At 56.5% G+C, this 18,014-nt stretch overlaps 1 protein-coding gene across 1 annotated transcript in view; it reads right to left on the bottom strand.

The window, feature by feature from the left end:
• Positions 1 to 8,638: 8,638 nt before the first annotated feature.
• Positions 8,639 to 18,014, bottom strand: part of QSOX1 (quiescin sulfhydryl oxidase 1) — a 34,984-nt gene continuing 25,608 nt past the window's right edge. Inside the window, exons 9-12 of the mRNA XM_027612707.2 lie at positions 16,883 to 17,005; positions 16,013 to 16,160; positions 12,234 to 12,413; positions 8,639 to 10,528 (exon numbers count right to left, since the gene is read on the bottom strand). Of these exons, the coding sequence (XP_027468508.2) occupies positions 9,768 to 10,528; positions 12,234 to 12,413; positions 16,013 to 16,160; positions 16,883 to 17,005 (1,212 nt within the window). The 3' untranslated portion in view covers positions 8,639 to 9,767. The remainder of the gene's footprint in view (positions 10,529 to 12,233; positions 12,414 to 16,012; positions 16,161 to 16,882; positions 17,006 to 18,014) is intronic.

Genomic DNA, 18,014 nt, shown 5'->3' with positions numbered 1-18,014 from the left:
AGCCACACCAGCCTCCTGCTTCAGCCCCTGTCGCTGCAGAGAGGCTGGGGGCTCTGCCTGCGAACCCTCAGATGGCTTCCCCAGGCCCAGGATACAAGCTGCTCCTCTCCTCCTCTCCAAGCCCTGGCCCCTCCTCACCCCCAGCACCCAGTCCCAGGTGCCTCCAGCGGCACAGAACCAGGTCCTCAGACTGGAAGCAACTGAGAGGACTTGTAGCCCAGCTCCTGCCCCAGCCCCTGTCTGTGCACCCCTGCCCCAGCCCCTGTCTGTGCACTCCTGCCCCAGCCCCTGTCTGTGCACCCCTGCAGGGCAGGCATCCAGCCTGGCCCAGGGCTCTCTCTTTTCAGAGGCAGTCCTGGCCATTTCCAGGCAGTTCTGCATGGGACTATCACCATTCCCCCAAAGTCTGCCTTTGAATAAATTCGGTTGGAAGTGTGATCTTGAAAGTGTGATTTGCTGGTGTGCATGTGCGTGCCTATTACATATGCGCTATAGCTAGCACTTACATTGTTGCAAATACTTTCAAAATGACTTTAGCATCTGGAGTTACTTGCTTTTCCACCATTTCCTTAACCTGCAATGATAGGAGTAAGAGGTGATCTCCACGATTAGACCTTGGCTTTTTCAAAGGGGCCCACTGATGTGTCACTGGATTTTAGATTGTTGACTCTTTCCTGAAAACACAAAAATAAATCCCTCTCAAAGATTTAGTTACAATTCGGGGGACCCCACCCTTGAGGACTATGCACACCATGCCACATGCTCATGCCTGGAGCAGACCTTTGGTGTTTATACCAGTCAGAAAAGGCCACGTGGTAGTATGTCACACTGGTGACCCTGACTGAACTACATCTCTGGTATTTGCAACCTTGTAGAGTCCCCTCCCCTTGAGTCTGGGCTGGGTCTGTGACTGAGGGGACAAAGTGTCGGGAGCAGCACTTCCGTGGGAGACTCTTAGTTCCACAATCTGAAGCGTCCGCGACTGTGGCCTGAGGTAGCAAGTCCCCTCCACCCCAAAACACATGCACAGCTTTGCTTCGGTCTGTGCAGTTACAGAAACGGGACAGTGGTGACAGGAAGTGTTGCTCAGGCCACCGGCTGAACACAGAAAGGAATTCTCCCATGGAGAAGCAGAATTAGCCCCACGAACGCCTCCCCCCCCCCCCGCCCCCCGCCCCCAGCATCCTTCAGGCTGGTAATCTACCGTGAAGGCTGCATTTCACACTTGCCACTCTGGAACAGGCCTGCAGGGAATTGCTCCTGCAGAGTGAAAATTGGAACTCGTCAGGGTAATTTGTCCATTTTACCACACACATTTCAGGGCTGGGGGCTCATGGTCTGGCCCGGGACTGGCCGTGAATGAAACTGGTCTCGGGGAGCCCCTCGCGCTCCCAGCCCTGGGAGAGGGCTGGAACAGTCATTGTCCTGCTGTGCCATCAAGGTCTCCTCCTCGGTGGCCCCTCTCCCTGATCCCAGTGCCGAGACTCTCCTGCCAGGCCTCCCCTACGGGTTTGGGGGTTGTCCTCGGGCCCCGAGCGGGGCTTTAGACACTGCAAATACCTCCTCCCAGCCTGTCAACTCTCTGCTCACTCGCCTGTAGTGTCCTCCATCAAACAGAAACTCTTCATGTGGTCTAAGAAATCTGTCTCCTCTTCACCTTGTGGGTGGTGCTCTTTGGTTCTTAAGAAGTGCTTTTCCCTCCCTATGTCGCAATGATATGCTCCCACATGTTCTTTTATTAGCTTTGTAGTTTTAATCTTTCACGTTTAGGTTTTAAATCCATTTGGGCTCATCTTCGGTACAAGGCAGAGGTCCCGTTTCCTTTTCCTCCATATAGTGAGCCAGCTTCCCGCCACCTCTGGCCGATCGATGCCTAATGCTCTCATAGTCCCAGCTCACGGGTCCCCAGAGTCATGGGTGTCCCTTTGAACTTTTTATTATGAGCCATTTGTTCCTATGGTAAAAATCACACTTAAAAAAAGTTCTCAAAGGGCAAGTCCCCTACTCTACTCCCTTTCTCCGCCTCGGACTGACTTAGTAATCCACGGACCTTTAATTACCTATATACATTTTGGAATAAGGTTGCCAGTTTGGGCTCAGGTCATGAGTTCTACCAAAAAAAAAAAAAAAAAAATCCGTCTGGACTTTTGATTGGTGTTACACTGCATTTCAGGTTAATTTGAAGAGAACTTTTCTCTCTTACAGTGCTGATCTGCCCATCCATGACCACAGACTGTCTCTCATTGTAGTGAGATCTTTATGTCCTATGTTTCTTTTCTCCATAGCATTATCACTCTGTGAGATCCTTGTTCATTTATTTCTTTCCCTGATTGGAGTCTGTCTCCTCCTACCGTCTCGTCACAAAATGTCATCAGAGATCCTTTTTACTCCTCCCTGTGTCCCCAGTGCCTGTATGTCCCTGACCCCACTTTGCTGCTGAAAGAAAAAAACCCCAGAGTGGGGAAAAGTGGAACATCCTGCAGTGGCAGAGTAGCCAATTCGCCGGTGGCTGTGATTCTGAGGCAGACAAGCACAAGGAGAGGCCTCCTGGGGCCACTGCGGGGAGGCGTGTTGCTAACCCGAGCGTGTGGGCTCTCTCCCTGGGGATCAGAGGGGGGCCGGGCACAGGAAAGAGGAGAGCATCCCTCACAGGACCGGCGGCGGAGGAGGCTTCCAGGCCTGGAGGAGTGAAGGGAACTCCCCTGGCTGCCAAGAGAGGGAGCTGGCTTGCAGAGGAAGCCTCGGTCGATGTTGGGCTGCAGCCATGGGGGGACTTGGAGAGAGGTGCCCAGGGAGGCCAGTCAGTGGCTCCGGAAGCCACAACTGGAGCTCAGAAGGGAGACCGGGAAGGGGCTAGAGCAGGGTGCCCCCAGAGACAGGACCCTGCATGGGTTGGCCGTCCGTGTCTGTGACGCAGGAGGGTCTTCAAGATGTAGCAAGAAGTGACACACAGGTGCCGGTGGTGTGTGTAGTGTGTGTCTCTCCCTGTCTCTGCAGAGAACAGGTCTGAAAGGACACATGAGAAGCCAGGGGCACCGTCGGCTTCCAGGGAGGGGACCTGAGAGCCTGGCAGGCAGGCCAGGGACAGACACCTGGCACTCTGGGTCCTTTTGAATTTTTAGAACACTTAATCGCGTATAACCTATTGAAAACAATGAGTGACACAAACTCTTTTTTAAAAGAACCAAGTAGGGGCACCTGGGTGGCTCAGTCGATGAGGTGTCTGCCTTTGGCTCGGGTCATGATCCCGGGGTCCTGGGATTGAGCCCCAAGTCAGGCTCCCTGCTCAGTCAGTGGGAGCCTGCTTCTCCCTCTCCCTCTGCATCTCCCCCTGCTTGTGCTCTCTCTCTCTCTGTCAAATAAATAAAATCTTAAAAAAAAAAGAACTTTAAAATCCTTTAATCCTATATATTTTCCTTGTTATTCTTTCTTTTCAATACATGTGAAAATACATTTTCAAAAGAAACGTACTTATTGCAAAACTTCAAAAAGGTATTTCAGTGTTTAGGTCAGAGCCAGGACTAGGGTGAGTCTATGGAGACACCCAGCGTCCCCAATTAAAGGCGTCATTCACTCTCAGGTGCCAACCCTGAGGATAAGAGGGTCTCCTTAAATTTTGTGCCCCTGGTAACTTCCTTGCCTCACTCTAGTCCCAACCCTGATTCCAGGCCACCCTCACCTCACTTTCGAGATATAAGCACTGGACAGAGTTTGGTGTATAGTCTTCCAGACTTTTTGTAGACCATCAACATTTATATACCTATATATAACTATAACTACATACATTTTTGGTTTTTTAAGATTTTATTTTAATCTCTTTCAAGATTTATTTATTTTGGAGAGAGCCCGAGTGGTGGTGGGGGGGGATGGGTGGAGGGAGGGAGAGTATCTTAAGCAGGCCCCACGCCCAGCATGGTGCCTGATGTGGGGCTCGATCCCACCACCCTGAGATCGTGACCTGAACTGAAATCAAGAGTCAGATGCACAACCGACTGAGCCACCCAAGCACCCAATATTTTAAAGTAATTTCTATGCCCAACGTGGGGCTCAAACTTATAACCCCAAGATCAAGAGTCGCATGCTCTTCTGAGTGAGCCGGCTGGTGCCCCCTCTACATGCACTTTTAAATAATAAATAAATGTAGTAATATTTATGTTTACAGAAATGTATCCTTCTTGGGCATCTTATGTCAATACATGCAAACTGATCTTGTTCTTAAAATTGCATGTTTCATAATAGCCATGTCCCTTTGTCATATTTAAGGCACATATTTTCCCAGTTTTTTAACAGGTAGCTTGATTTCACTTTTAACTTATTTTTTAAAATTGGTGGATCAAACACTCACTTCAGTTATATTTTCCATGGCTTTTATGCTTATAAAAACAGTGATGTATTTGACGATATTTTCCTATGCCTTGTTCTTTTTACATCACTGTGTATGGTGTGAAGGTGGGCTCTTAGCTGAATTTTCCTCAAATAATCAATATTCTCCACATCATTTGCTAAACAGCCCTTTCCTCTTCAAGGCAGAACTCTGTGACCCTCAGAAGCTTTGAGGTTTTAGGACTCGGCAGGGACACCGCAGAGCAGGTTCAAGCTAGACCAGGTTCTTCTTTTTTTTTAAAAGATTTTATTTATTTGACAGAGAGACACAGCGAGAGAGGGAACACAAGCAGGGGGAGTGGGAGAGGGAGAAGCAGGCTTCCCACTGAGCAGGGAGCCCGATGCGGGGCTCGATCCCAGGACCCTGGCATCATGACCTGAGCCGAAGGCAGACGCTTAACGACTGAGCCACCCAGGCGCTCCACTAGACGAGGTTCTTGGTCCCAACCACACCCTGCACTTCTGGGGTGGAGAGGCTTCCAGACACACACTGGGGAGAGGCAAGTCATGCCCTCCCGGTGGTGGAGGAGGGGGGTTTAGCAGGCAGCACGGAGGCCCATTTTCCTCTGGATGAGCCCAGCAGCTCCAGCGAAAGGCCTTTTGCTCTCAGTATAGAGATGAGCAAGTCTTGCCAAAGAGGTACCTGGAGACTTGCAAGCCCAGCCAAATGGATCTCACCCTAAAATCTAAACAGATGCTCCCGGAGTCTTCCTTGACTCCCCCAAAGTCAATGCCCCTGTGGAGCACCCCCTAACATCATTGCCTCATGTTGGCAGAGGCCCCCCACTTTTGCTTTATGACTTCTAGATTCTTTCCTTCCTGCCTGTGACCCAAGCCCAGCCCACACATTCCCCAGGCAGAGGTGAAGCCTAGAAAGAAGGGGCCAGGGAGGGGGAGCAGAGAAACGGGGCCACCAACCCCGTGGGCTCCAGCCACCCTCCTGGAGGCTCTCACTAGGGGTGCTCTCTTCCAGAGCAGAGACCAAAGCTTTGAGGGGGGCTCTGAGTGCGGTGAGCCGAGTCGCTCCAGGAGTTGGGATCCCGAGGGCATGGGGCCACTCACTATCAAGGAGATTGCACTGCCGGGGCCCAGGCAGGAGGGCTAAGACCCAGCGCAGGAGAGAGCGGAATGAGAAGGGCAGTTGTTTTTCCTCCTGGGGGTGAAGGAGCCCCCAGGGCAGCAGAGGAGGGGAGAAGGCAAGTGTGAGGGACAGTCGAGGTGATCGAGGTGAGGTTGGAAAAGCCAGGAGAAGCCAGGGCTCTTCCCTGTTGTGGGGGATGCAGAGGCAGGCCTGAGGAAGGGGCAAGCCAGGCACGGGGGATCAGAGGTGAAAATTAAATTGTTCTCCTTGGAGTTTGGTTTCGTTCTTAAAGCTGTGTATATGTGAACGCGGAAATCTTATCAGCCTGCCTAAGCAGCAGCCTTTGCCCTCATAGGAGGTTGGCCCTGAAATGAGGCGAAGGGGAAGAGGGACATTAGGGAGGGGTCCTTGGGCTTGCCCTGGAGCTGGCCCAGGGAGGCGGTCCTGGAGGGACTTGGGCAGTACAGGGGCAGAGGACACCTGTGGGGTGCAGGTTGCAGGCTGGTACGAGTGAGCGTTCCCTTCTCATAGTTGTCCTGGGCTTCCAGAAGGACACAAATCATATAAGCTACGAGTTCCTTTGGCCAGGAGTCCTTTCTGGAAGGTTTTGAAGGGACAAGCCCCTCACTGAGCTGACAAGGAATCAGCTGAAAACCACTCTCAGAGATGTAAAGGTACCCTAGGGACCATGAAGCTTCGTCCGAGGCCTTCACCTTAGATGTGAGGAGGCTGAGACCCAGGAGGGGAATGGTTCACCCAATGTCAGACGCAGCTGGTTAGAACTGCGTCTGTCAGAAGCAGCTGTCAGATGCAGCTGGTTCATTCCCCTGGCTTGGGGAATGAACCAGATCTCCTCCTCCTCCTTCCACTGCTGGTGACTTTCTCCAGGGCCAAGACTGTGTGGGTCCCCTAGAGACCATTGCTCACCCCCACACCCAGGGAATGATGTGCTGCACCGGACCCCCACCCCTACCCCATGCCAAGGCTGCCAGGCTGGGGGGGGGCCACCCCCTGGGACCTCACCAGCCTGGAGGTGGCTTCTGAACAAAGCAGCCCCTCGGGCTTGTGGTCCCCCCACGCCCCTCCCACTTCCTGGCTTCTCATCCTTCAGGTCTCAGGGAAGCCTCCCCCAATCCCTCCCGCTGGTCCCTCCTTAGGGAGCATTTAGCACATTTTTCTCTCCTCTGTCCCTTCCTCTAGCTTGGAAACTCCACAACAGCGGGAACCTAATCTTCTGTGTATCCCCAGCTTTAGTCCAGTGCAGCACCGAAAAAATCCTTAAATTTTTTTAAAGATTTATTCATTTTGAGAGAAAGAGAGCAGGGGAGAGGGGCACAGGGACAGGAAGAGAGAATCCTCAAGGAGACACGTCCCTGGATCTCAAGACCCTGAGGTCATGACCTAAGCCGAAATCAAGAGTCGGACGCTCAACCGAGCCACCCAGGCGCCCCTTAAATTTTTTTTTTTTAAGATTTATTTACCTGCGACAGAGCGAGTGGGAGAGAGAACACAAGCGGACTCTCCGCCGAGCAGGGAGCCCGATGTGGGACTCGATCCCAGGACGCTGAGATCATGACCTGAGCTGCAGACAGACGCTTAACTGACTGAGCCACCCAGGTGCCCCTTAAATTTTTAACAAAAGATTTTTTCTACATATTTTTACTGAGAACTTCTTGTTTTCACTATTTTTCTTTCTTGGACTTGGCATGTGCTTTCCCCTCGGCCTGTGATGCCTTTTTCCTCATTTTCCTTGCTAACACCCACTCATTTTTCAAAAACCAGCTCAGCTGCCTCCATCTCTTAAGAAATCATTCCTGAACGCTCAGCAGGTAGCATCCCAGGGAGCGGGGAATTTCTCTGTTTGGCCCCAGAACAACTAGCCTTTGCTTTGCAGGACTCCCCTGAGGACCCTCTCCTGCACGGGGGCTCTCCCAGGATGCAGAGAACCATCTAGAATGGCAAGCAGAGTTCAAGTCGCAGAAGCCTGGGCTCCCAGCCTGGCAGACGGGTTGGAGGGAGGGGCCGGGCTGGTGGGCAAGCCAGTTCACCGAGGCCGATGCCGCTGAGCGCACCCTGGGGAAATCAAGGTGAAAGGCAGCAGCCCTGCTAAGGAGGGGGCCCACCCTTGTTTATCAATCAGAGCAGCTGGGACAGCCCAAGAAAGGCTTGGCTGTGAGGAGGCCCACACCCACGGCCGGGGCCCTCCTCACTGGAGCTAGAAGGGCTCTCTGCCCTTGACATTGTGTCAAATCCCAGGTGGTCTTGGCCCAGTGTGCACTAGCCCTGGGACCTCTTTCTCCTTCTTGCAGGCCAGGCAGGGTCACCCTGCCCAGTATGCTGGCCTGTCAGCCTCCCAGCCAGGCCCCAGTGGGGCAGGGGGAGAGGGGCAGAGCCGGCTTAGGAGAGCAGAGGGGACAGATGGAGGAGGGACGCAGAGAGGGAACCTGCAGGCAGATGACAGGCCTGCAGAGAGGCTCCAGGCTGGACTCTATCCGGCTAAGGAGGTAACAGGGCTGACAGAAGCAGGGATTGGGGTGGGGGGCGCTTCTGACCCCTGCCTGTGCTCCCCATCCCAGCTGCCCTTGCAGAGGGAGCCTGCTTGGCATCCCACCTGCTCCACCCAGTGCCAAGGCCATCTGAGCAGAGTGAAGATGTCAAAGAGAAAACCCCAAATCGGATTGGGGCTCCTACCCCCCCTTAATGAGGTTCGTTACCAGCTGCTCCGAGCCTTGCAAACCCGGCAGGCCGGATTAGGGCCAGGCTCTCCGATCCGGCTGACTCCTCCCTGCTGAAGAGCTAGTGCAGTCCTGCTCTCACAAACCCACTCCTTCCTTGAGAGAGCGCGGGAGATGCTGGAGGCGCAGCTGTGGAGGGCTGCGCAGGTGCAGAGGAAGGTTCCAGGAGCAGAACCAGAAGCACAGAGGCAGGGGCTCCAGGAGGCGGTGGCCTGAGACCTCCACCAAGCTCTGTGCCCCGGCGCCCGTGGAGATGGAAGGGGCAGCGGAGGAGGGCCCCAACCAGGAGAAAGGGGCGCTGCCAGGGCACCTTGTCCCCTGCAGGGCAGGAGCTACATGAGCCAAGGCAATCACATCAGGCTGGATACCTACGGAGGCTGGATTCTGTGCATTCTGGACACGAGGTCCCCAAACAGCAAGTTAAAGAACACACCAGGGCTTGCTTTAACAAAAATAATTTATTCCACAGCCCTCCCAGGCAGTGGGGTAGAGTGGGAATCAAGCATGTGTACAGAGCCACCCTCCCCTCTGACCCTCTTAACCTCCACATGATGGGAGGTGGACCCTCAAGAGACAGGATACGCCCCTCACTCCAGCACCCTCCACATTCAAAGATTAGCATCTGTTTTGGAGATCAAAATCAAAAGACAAAAGACCCAGCTCCAAAAGGGGTAGAGTCCACTGGGGAGGAGCCAAAGCACATTTGAAGCCACCATCTTTTCCCTGAGGCTCCCCTCTTCCCTCACAGCTAGGCCCAGAGCCAAGGCACTAAAGACACCAGTACCCCTCCCCAAATCCCATATTAGCCCCTCTCCGGTCGCGCCTAGCCAGCCGCTCACCACCCAGCCCCGTGGCCATCACCCGCCCAAGCCCACACCAGATCCAGCAGCAGAGGTCTGGGGAAGGAGCCAGAAGCTCTCCTCCCTCCAACCCTGACCCCAAGCCTCACCTGGGAGACCCGCAGGACTTTCAGAAGCTTCCAGACCAACCCCCCGCAACACACCCAAAAGCACACCCCGCCCTGGAGATACGAGGGCTGGAGGACGTACAGGCCACAGAGGGCCTTCCTTCTCTGGCACATAGGCCTCTTTGCATCCTGAAGGGAGCGGGATGGACGGAGCCCTGGAATATAGTGAAGAGTTCTGCTCTAGCCCACTAGGCCTGGGAACCCTCTGGGTGGGGAACCTGGGGATCTATGGCCTTGCTTGCCCCAGTTTAGGGCCAAGACCAGATGGAGACACGGAAGCTTCAGCGAGAACCAGGCGGGACTTCAAATAAGGTGAGGGAGAGGAATCTGGTGCTGGGAGGCCAGGGACTGAGCCTCCCAATCCCTCTGCCCAAGGCTGCCCACCGCTGTACTGTCAGATGAACACAAACCCTACGCATGCTTTCATGTCTATGGAACATTCCTTCCCAGAGGGCCCAAGGAGGTTCACTGGAGCAACTGGTTTCCCTGGATTTCCCGGGACAAGGAACACGGGGCAAGGGGCGAGGGGCGAGGGACAGGGGGCTGGGAGAGCACCACGAGTGGCAGCTCCCGTCCCTGCCCCCCTCCCAAGTTGAACGGTTCAGGCTGTGGGGTGGCCCGCATGGCCCTTCAGCGCCCTCATCCTGGCCCGGAAGTAGGTGTAGACGGCCAGGAGGCCCAAGAAAGACAGGGAGTAGAGCCCCACACAGAGGCTGATGTCCAGGTGGGAAAAGTTCCCTTCCAGCACCTGCAGCCACTGGTCCCGGCCCCGCATGGGCCCAGCCTCCTGCCCCCCCTCAGGGATGCTGGCCAGCTGCTTCGAGCTGCGACCCAATCGCCTCAGCTCTGCAGGGCCTCTGGGGAGGTTCTTCTCCGCCAGGAACTCAGCCAGCAGTATGGCTCCCGTGTCCCGCTTGGTCAAGTGTGGCTGCCCTTTCGGCTGCTTCACCTCGTCCCTCTGAAGCTCTGCTCTGTGCTCGGGAGGTCCCTGCTCTGGGTCGGCTGGGATCATACCAGGGCCAATGAGCACATCCTGGGGGGGACTTGCCCTGAGCCTCTCGTCTGGAACGTCAGGAACAGTGGTTCCGGGGGACTTGGTCCCTGGGCCCACCTCGATCCCCGCCTTCTCGGGGCCCAGAATAAAATTCCCAGCTGCCATCCTCTGGGCAAGCATCCGGGGGCCCGGCCGAGCGGAAGGCATGTCCTGGACGACGTTGCTTGGGGAGAAGTGGGTCTTCAGGAATCGGAGGGTGCTGTTCAGGTCCCACACAGGCGTGCCCCGGAGCTCGCTGTGGCAGGTGGCACAGAGTTCGCGGGGCGGCCACTGCACCTTGGGGAAGTGGGGGTCCTCGCTGGCAGCGCCTGGGGAGGGGAGCACACACGGGCTGGCGGTGACCCCTGGGCCCACCTCGGAGCCCAGACCCCATTCCTCACTCAGAATGCTCTCCTGCTCATCTGCAGAAAGGGCTCCCCGCTGCCCTCGGAGGTGACGGGTGGGAGAGAAACACAGGGCCCACGGAGCCCACCAGCGGTGCTGGGGCCGCTCTGGTCCCGGAGGCCTCGACCCCGCAGCTGCCACAGCCTGCCAGGGATGGACAACAGCCCCCTGCTGCCCCTTTCTTACTTTGCTAATTAAAGGGAAAATGTGTTTTATTTATTTATTTATTTTTTTGGGGAAAATGTGTTTTAAAATGAGTTCGTGGCACGTGGTCATCCCACAGGTGTTCTCCTGTATGCCACGGCAGCCCTCTCTGGGGTAGGGGTCAGTGGGATTTCCTGCTCCGGTGGGCTCTGAGGGGTGGGCGTAGAGGTGCCTGGGGGCCTGGATGGGGAAGAGGGCACTCGGGAGAGTCAGGAGGGACTGGCCCAGGGTTGCCCGGGGACGCCCATCCGCCCAGATCTCTTGGAGGAGGCCCCTCTCCTAAAGGATTTCACAGGAGCAGAAAAAGGTGCTGGCCGGAATGAAGCAGCAGCAAGTGATGTGAAAGTCCGAATGGTTATTTTGGGGAGGGGACATCAAGTAAATTCCAAAGTCCCATGAGAAGCAGTAGTGACCAGCCTTGCCAAGTGAGCACTGCTCCTAGTTTGATCTGGAAGGACCGCACCACAGAGGTCAGGGTCCTGCCTTCCTTTGGGCCCCTCCAGGAGAAGCCCCAGATCAAGCCTCCAGTGGCGGCTGGGCCCCTGGGGAAGCAGGGAGCCTGCCCAGGTCATGAGGCTGGAGGGTCAAACGGAGCATGTGGTGGGGGGGTGGGGCGGCAGGGAGGGAAGGGGTGAGAGGAGACTCAGGCACGTGTCTTCCTTTCAAAGCCCAGCAGGAGGCCCCAGGAGACAGCAAAAGCCCAGCCGCCTGAGCCACCACCTGCTCCACTGGGCTCCTTTAACCTCCCACCACCGGGGGGTCTGTCACCACGTGCTCTCCCCTCTCCCCACAGATAAGCCCGGGCTCCTGACCACAGATGGCTCCCTCCCCACCCGCCCGCTTCTGGTCACCCTGGAGTCTGATGCTTCTGCCTATTGGACACGTCAGACTGCTGTGCCCCGGGGACAGAAAACACTGGAAGTGGGGACCCTCAGAAGACAAGGCCTCCCGCTATGGGAATCACTCCATTTTTTCTAGGAAGGACATGGTCTTTCTCTTCCAGCACATTTCATTGCTAGACCCCTCCCAGTGGGTGGAAAAGCCCAGCTCTCTCCTCCCTGTTGGTTTGAGTAAGGAAGGGGCCAACAGGCAGAAGGCAGAACAGGGGAGGCGGGAGAGGGGCCCCAAGAGTTCCAAGGAAGGGGCCCTGGTGCAGGGGAAAGAGTGAGCAGTGGCCTTGGAAGACCACAGTCCTGGAGTGTCAAAGCCTCAGCTTCCTCATCTGGAAAATGGGTCTAAGGACACTGCTCTACGTCAGCAGGACAGGCAGAGCGTGTGGAAGGGCTCTGTGCACCGTGAAACACCGGGTGTTCCCTCAGGGACAATGAGTGTCCTCTCTCCTACCTCTGGTCCAGGTCCCACCCCACCCCCCACCTCCCTCTCCCTCTGTGGGCGACTCCGGCCTTGGAGGGGGCCCTTTCTTACCGGCGAGGCGAGCGTTGACCTTGTTGTGGCTAGACCAGAGCCAGAGCACGGCGCTGTTCAGACTCTCCACCCGGGGCATGGAGGTCGCTGCCATTTGCTCGAAGTGGCTGGCACAGTCCCGGCAGCCGAAGAAGAAGCGCACGTAGCCTCGGATGGCCTGGAGGACCTCCTGGGCCCTGGCTACGGGCAGAGGAGACGCTGTTCTGGCCACAGGGGCGTCGGGGGCTGCCTGCGCCTGCCAGCGCACCACTGCCCCTGCCACAGGCCCACCTCCTGATGAGGGGCCCACGGCCCCCTTGCGTGCCCGTCCGCCCTCCAGGGGTCCCCTTAGAGTCGACCCCATCTCCTCCCGATGCCCTGAATCCCAGTTTCCCTTCTCTGCCACTCATCCCAGTCCCTGTCACTGACTGGCACTCGGGATACGGCCCAAATTCGTCGGCAGGACACCTAGGCTCTTCGAGGCCTGTCTGCAGAGGCAGGCAGGGGCCGGACGGCCCACCACCCCGTCCCCGGCACCCCTCCTGTGCCCAACCCACCTTAGGCTTCCTGTTCCCTCAGGCACTGCCTCAGGGGTCCCTCTGGATCTGGTTCTGCACATCTCCCGCTTTGTCTCCATCTTCCCTCGCCCCCCACTCCCTCCCATGGGGCCCCCTGGATTGGCCATCGGCACCCACCTCTGAATACTCCCCTTACCTTCCTGCCCTGACCCTGGGCTCCCTGAAACATGCCCCTCTTAGACCCCTTTGTCTTCCACACTCCTCATACGTCAGGCCTGGGGGTGGCAGAAGGACCCTCCCTGCTGTGGGTTGCTTCCCACCTGTCCTGTTGCAAGACCCCAGCCCCCGAACTTACAGTCCCACCCCTCCATCCACTAGGATTTCTGCACCCTGCTCTGCATCCTGCTCACGACCACTCCCCACGCCATCGTTCCTGGCAACTTGAGCAGCCTTGAAGGCCAGGCCTCACCTCTGTCCTCCTGGGCCTCCTCAGTGCTGCCTTCTCCTGCCTCCGGCCCACAGCTGTACTCGCCTCCCCCCTACTGCCCTGTGCTCTGGAACCTCACCCCTTCTGGCCTCCACAGGATTTCACCACTGCCCATACGTTCTTTTGTTAGCACGTCATCGATTTCCCCCTTGATGCCGGCTCATTCTGACTGGTAAAGACGACTGCAATGAAGATATCCCCTGTGGCACCCCAGTGCAATGAAGACATCCCCTGTGGCACCCCAGTGCAATGAAGACATCCCCTGTGGGACCCCAGGGACTGCTCCGTTCTCTCTCCTTCCCGGCCTCTTACTCTGTCTTCACCCTGTCTAGCCTGGCCCTTCTCGCACTGCCCCACCGTGACACTGCTTGCCCGAGAGCTCGCCCATCAGCACCCCACGCAGCACCGCGGCCCCGCTCAGCTGACGACACCCTCTTTCTTCCAACACGGGCCCCTGAAATCGCAGTGGCTGCTCCGTGTCCTTCGCTGGCTCCCCAAGTGCAGGCCTCCGTGCCGTCCTCTGGCTGCCCAGTCCCGACGCTTTACCTACATCACCCACAGGCTACTGCCCACAAGGCCCAAAGGTTTCGCTCTCCACGCTGGCCCCTGCCCCCGAGGCCTGGACTCACCGTCCACATCTCCATTTGCATAGCCAGCGGGCACACACCACGGAGTCCCCCACTGTCTACACCCTCATTTCTCAGCTCACAGAACCACCGTCCGCTAGACGCTGAGGCCCAACAGCTCGGGGGTCCACCCTGGGTCCTGCCCCCACACGTACTCTTCATCCATGGACTCCTCTCAGTGCCACCTTCAAAATACTCCCCAGTCTGGCCACTTCTTCCACGTGCCACCTACTGCTCTGGTCCGGCTGCCACCACCTCTCCCGGGCACGTTCCCCCGCTGCCTGGGGCAGCCCACCCTCCTCCCAACAGCAGTCTCTCTAAAGCCCGGATCGTGGGTGACACTCCCCTGTGAAACTCTCTAGGAGCGTCTCATGGCGCCGACTCACAAATCCCAACCCCTCCCCCGCTGAGACCCCCAGGCCTGCACCCTCTCTCCCGCCCCCCCACCCCGGGCTCTGCCACTGGCCTCCTTTTGGGGGTGCAAACACGCCAGACTTGTTCTCAGCACCTGCTGGTCCTTGGCCTGTGTGAAGGGCTGCACTGTGTCCCCCCACACTATGTCGAGCATGTCAGAACGTGACTGTATCTGGACAAAGAGTCTAAAGGAATAATTAAGGTCAAATGAGGTCACTAAGGTGGGCTCCAAGCCAAAGAAGAAGAGAAGATCTGGACACGGCACACACCCAGAGAAGACCCCATGAAGACACAGGAAGAAGACAGCCACCTACAAGCCAAGGAGAGGTCTCAGCAGACACCGACCCTCCTGACACTCTGGTCTTGGACCTCCAGCCTCAGGAACTGCGGGAAAAGAAGTTTCTGCTGGGTAAGCGCCCCAGTGTGTAGCACTTTGTTAGGGCAGCCCGAGCAAAACCAGTGCAGCCTGGAAACCTCTCCCCAGCGGTCTCACCAGTCAGGGGTCAGCGCAGGGCCACCTCCTCAGAGAGGCCTCCCCGAGCCACCCTGTCTAAACGCAGCGCCCCCCGCCCCCCACACCACCTAGTGTGTCTTCTTCAGAGCACTCATCATCACATCTACTGGTAAGCTTACTGTCTGTCTCCCGCCCCCGGAATATTGTCCCCTGAGGCAGGGGCTTCTGGTCTCATGGACCACCATACCCGCTCCCAGAGCAGGGCCCGACCCTTTGATGATGTTCCGTAAAAACCGGCTGACAGACTGGCTGGCTGGCTGCACCCCGGCAGCTCCTCTCATTCCCTCTGCCTCCACCCAGCTGTCTGGCGCTCTTCCTTCCCAGCTCAGCTCCTGTTCCTCCATCCGTTCTAGCTCCTCCCCATAGCGTGGAGCCCTGCTGCCCCCCCACGGCACACCCCCCTCCCCCAGCTCTGCGCCTTGGCACTCTGCAGGGCAGCTCTCTGCCCCCCCCCCCCACTGAAAGCAAGGATGCTTTCTTTCCCACCATTACATCCTCCAGGATGAGCAGCGCCTGATATAACCCCCAGTCAGCATGGACTGAATTGGATGCCTGCCCTTTGGCTGTGAGGCGAGGGTGGGCGCAGAGTGGGTGGTGGACAGCAGCTGCACAGTTTGAGGGGGGAACAGGTCAGGGGGGCAATGTGTTTCCCCAGCTTCCCTTAGAAAATGATTTTTCAGGGGCGCCTGGGTGGCTCAGTTGGTTGAGCATCCGACTCTTGATTTCAGTTCAGGTCACCATCTCCGGGTTGTGAGATCGAGCCCCACATCGGGCTCCATCTGCTTAAGATTCTCTCTCTCCCTCTCCTCTGCTCCTCCCCCTCCCCAGCTTGCACACTCCCTCTCTAGGAAAAAAAAAAAAAAGAGGAAAAAAAATGATTTTTCCGTGGGAAACAATAAAATTGTTCAAAGTACACAGTATCAGTCATGGAGACTGAAACAGACAGAATTTTTTCCTTTACAGAAGTATAAAAAAATAGCACCACAGATTTTTCACAAAGTTCTGTAAACAAAGCAAGCTTGTGGCTCCAAGAAAGCGAGAAAAAAAACCTTATGGCCCTGAGCTTGCACGGGGCACCACCCGGGGCCAGGGTCAGGAAGGGTGGCTCCCCCAGGCCCTCCCCATTCTGGCTGTGTGTGGAGTGCATTCTGCAAATGCAGAATCTGCTGCATCTGGGCCTGTGGCGGGGAGCCTGTGGAGGGCAGGGCCAGGCCGGGCGGGGACACAGGCCTCAGACTCACCTGTCTCTTGTGAGTGGTCAAAATTGTGTCGAGCTGCTTGCACCGTCAGGAAATGAAAAAGGATCCACAGGGAACAGGGGAAGCCCCGGAAATGTGGCTCACTCCCCTGGCAGCCAACCCAGTTCACCTTCTTGGCAATCACAGTGCCCTGAGGAACATACACGTGCACGAGTGCATATATGCAGAAGAGAAAGAACGGGGTGGGCAGTGAGGAAAGAAGCTTCAGGAGACTCGAAGGTCAGCACACAGCCCTGAGACAAATGAGGTCCCTCCTCAGTCTGTCACCTGGAAGGTGGCATCTCCCTTCCACCGGCTACACCCACCAGAGGAGCAGCAGATCTGAAAAGCCGTGACACAGACCAAGTCACATCCTCATTCTAGCCTCAGCTTCCCCATCTGTAAAATGAGGGGTTTGGCCTCTGAGGTCCCTTCGAGCTTTGGCATCCGACACATCTGTACAGCTGTGTGTGAGGGGCCCGATGTGCCTGCAGGCTGCTGGGAGCACTAGCGACAAACTAGCTCACAACTGGTGGCTCACGCTCCGTCTGAAATCCCGGCCCAACCACTTACTGGCTCTATGATCTTAGACAAGTTACTTAACCTCTCTTAACCTCAGCTTCTCCATCTGCTAAATGGGGATAAGAGCTACCTTCTGCTAATGCTGGGAAGAGGAGGTGAGATGTGCATGCAGGCAGCTCAGTAAGTAGCAGTTTATTAATTATTGATGGAAGGGCCCAACCAAGATCAAGGACTCCTTCCCTGAATGCAAGTGGGTAGAGGTCAGAGGCTACAGGGTTAACCCCTTCCACCACCCCCCCCCCCCCAGTCACCAAGGGCACGGAGAAGGTCTTCAGTTGTCCCCAGACTCACCTCCTTCCTGTTGTCCAGGGCAGCTTTAAAGAAACCGTAGGGGATTTTCTTTCTCTGCTGCCTCTTGAGCCAGTCATTTATGGAATGCAGGAAGTTCTGGACTAAGGGTTGGCCAGGGAAGTGCTGTGGGAGGCAGAAGGGGAAGCTGGGGAGGGAAAAGTAATTCCCCCAGAGCTCCGAGGTCCCACAGAGGGTAGGGGGCTACACAGAAGTGAGCCGAGGCAGTTTCTTGAAATGCTCCAAAACCACCAGGAAAATATTCTGCCTCAGACACAAATCCGGGTTCCTCGCTACCTTTGCTCTGGGGCACCTGGCAAGGTGAGGGAAGGGGCGGGGAGAGGACTGAGGCTCCAGGTGAGGCCGGGCCCTCAGGCCTCCCTCTCTCAAGGCTGACCCTGACCCCACACTGCCCCTGGGAGAAAGGCTGAGCACCTGCGTGGCTTCCCAGGGCTGCTGGGAACCTGGGCCACGCGGTCCTCTCTGCGGGTCATCTTCTGACAGACCAGCTGACTGCTGGGCGAGGCCAGCCAACAGCCTTTCATCTGTGTTCCACGGGCTGCTGGTGGGGACAAGGCGGCCCGGGGGCTTGTAGCCAAGGTCCAGACCTTGATGGTAACTCCCGAGAGTCTCCGAGGAACATGAAAAGCTACTCTGACAATAAGTCAACTGAAATCTGATTAGTATCAGCACTTTAAAACCACAAGGACTCCAGGGAGGAGAAGAGATAGTGTGCGTGCGTGCGCATGCACACACATACCCGGGGCGGGGGCCAGGAGAGGGGAGGGATGCCAGCGGAGCAGGTCAGATAAAACCACCAAGACCCAGGCCAAGAGGACAAAGACACTGAGAAACTTGTGGAGGAAAAAGAGCAAAGAATGATCACGAAACAGAAAAACCTGCCCATGGACCTGGTCCCCTGAAAAAGCCATTACATATTCCCATCAAACCTCCAGGGCTGGCCACTGGCCCCGAGGGAGAAGTGGCCGGAAGAATCTGGTCTCTGACATGCTCCCTCTCGGTCAGCTCACTCGGGCCTCTGGGCTCTCAACATGAATTTACAGCTTCAAGTCAGCGTTTCTCACTGACCTTCGCCCATCATCCTGACTTGGACCCTTCCTCCTTCTCAGGCCCT

Source organism: Zalophus californianus, chromosome 10 (assembly GCF_009762305.2).
Source record: "Zalophus californianus isolate mZalCal1 chromosome 10, mZalCal1.pri.v2, whole genome shotgun sequence".
Classification (NCBI taxonomy): Eukaryota; Metazoa; Chordata; class Mammalia; order Carnivora; family Otariidae; genus Zalophus; species Zalophus californianus.
Note: the sequence above shows the minus strand (reverse complement) of the source record. Positions and strands in the feature narration are given on the sequence as shown.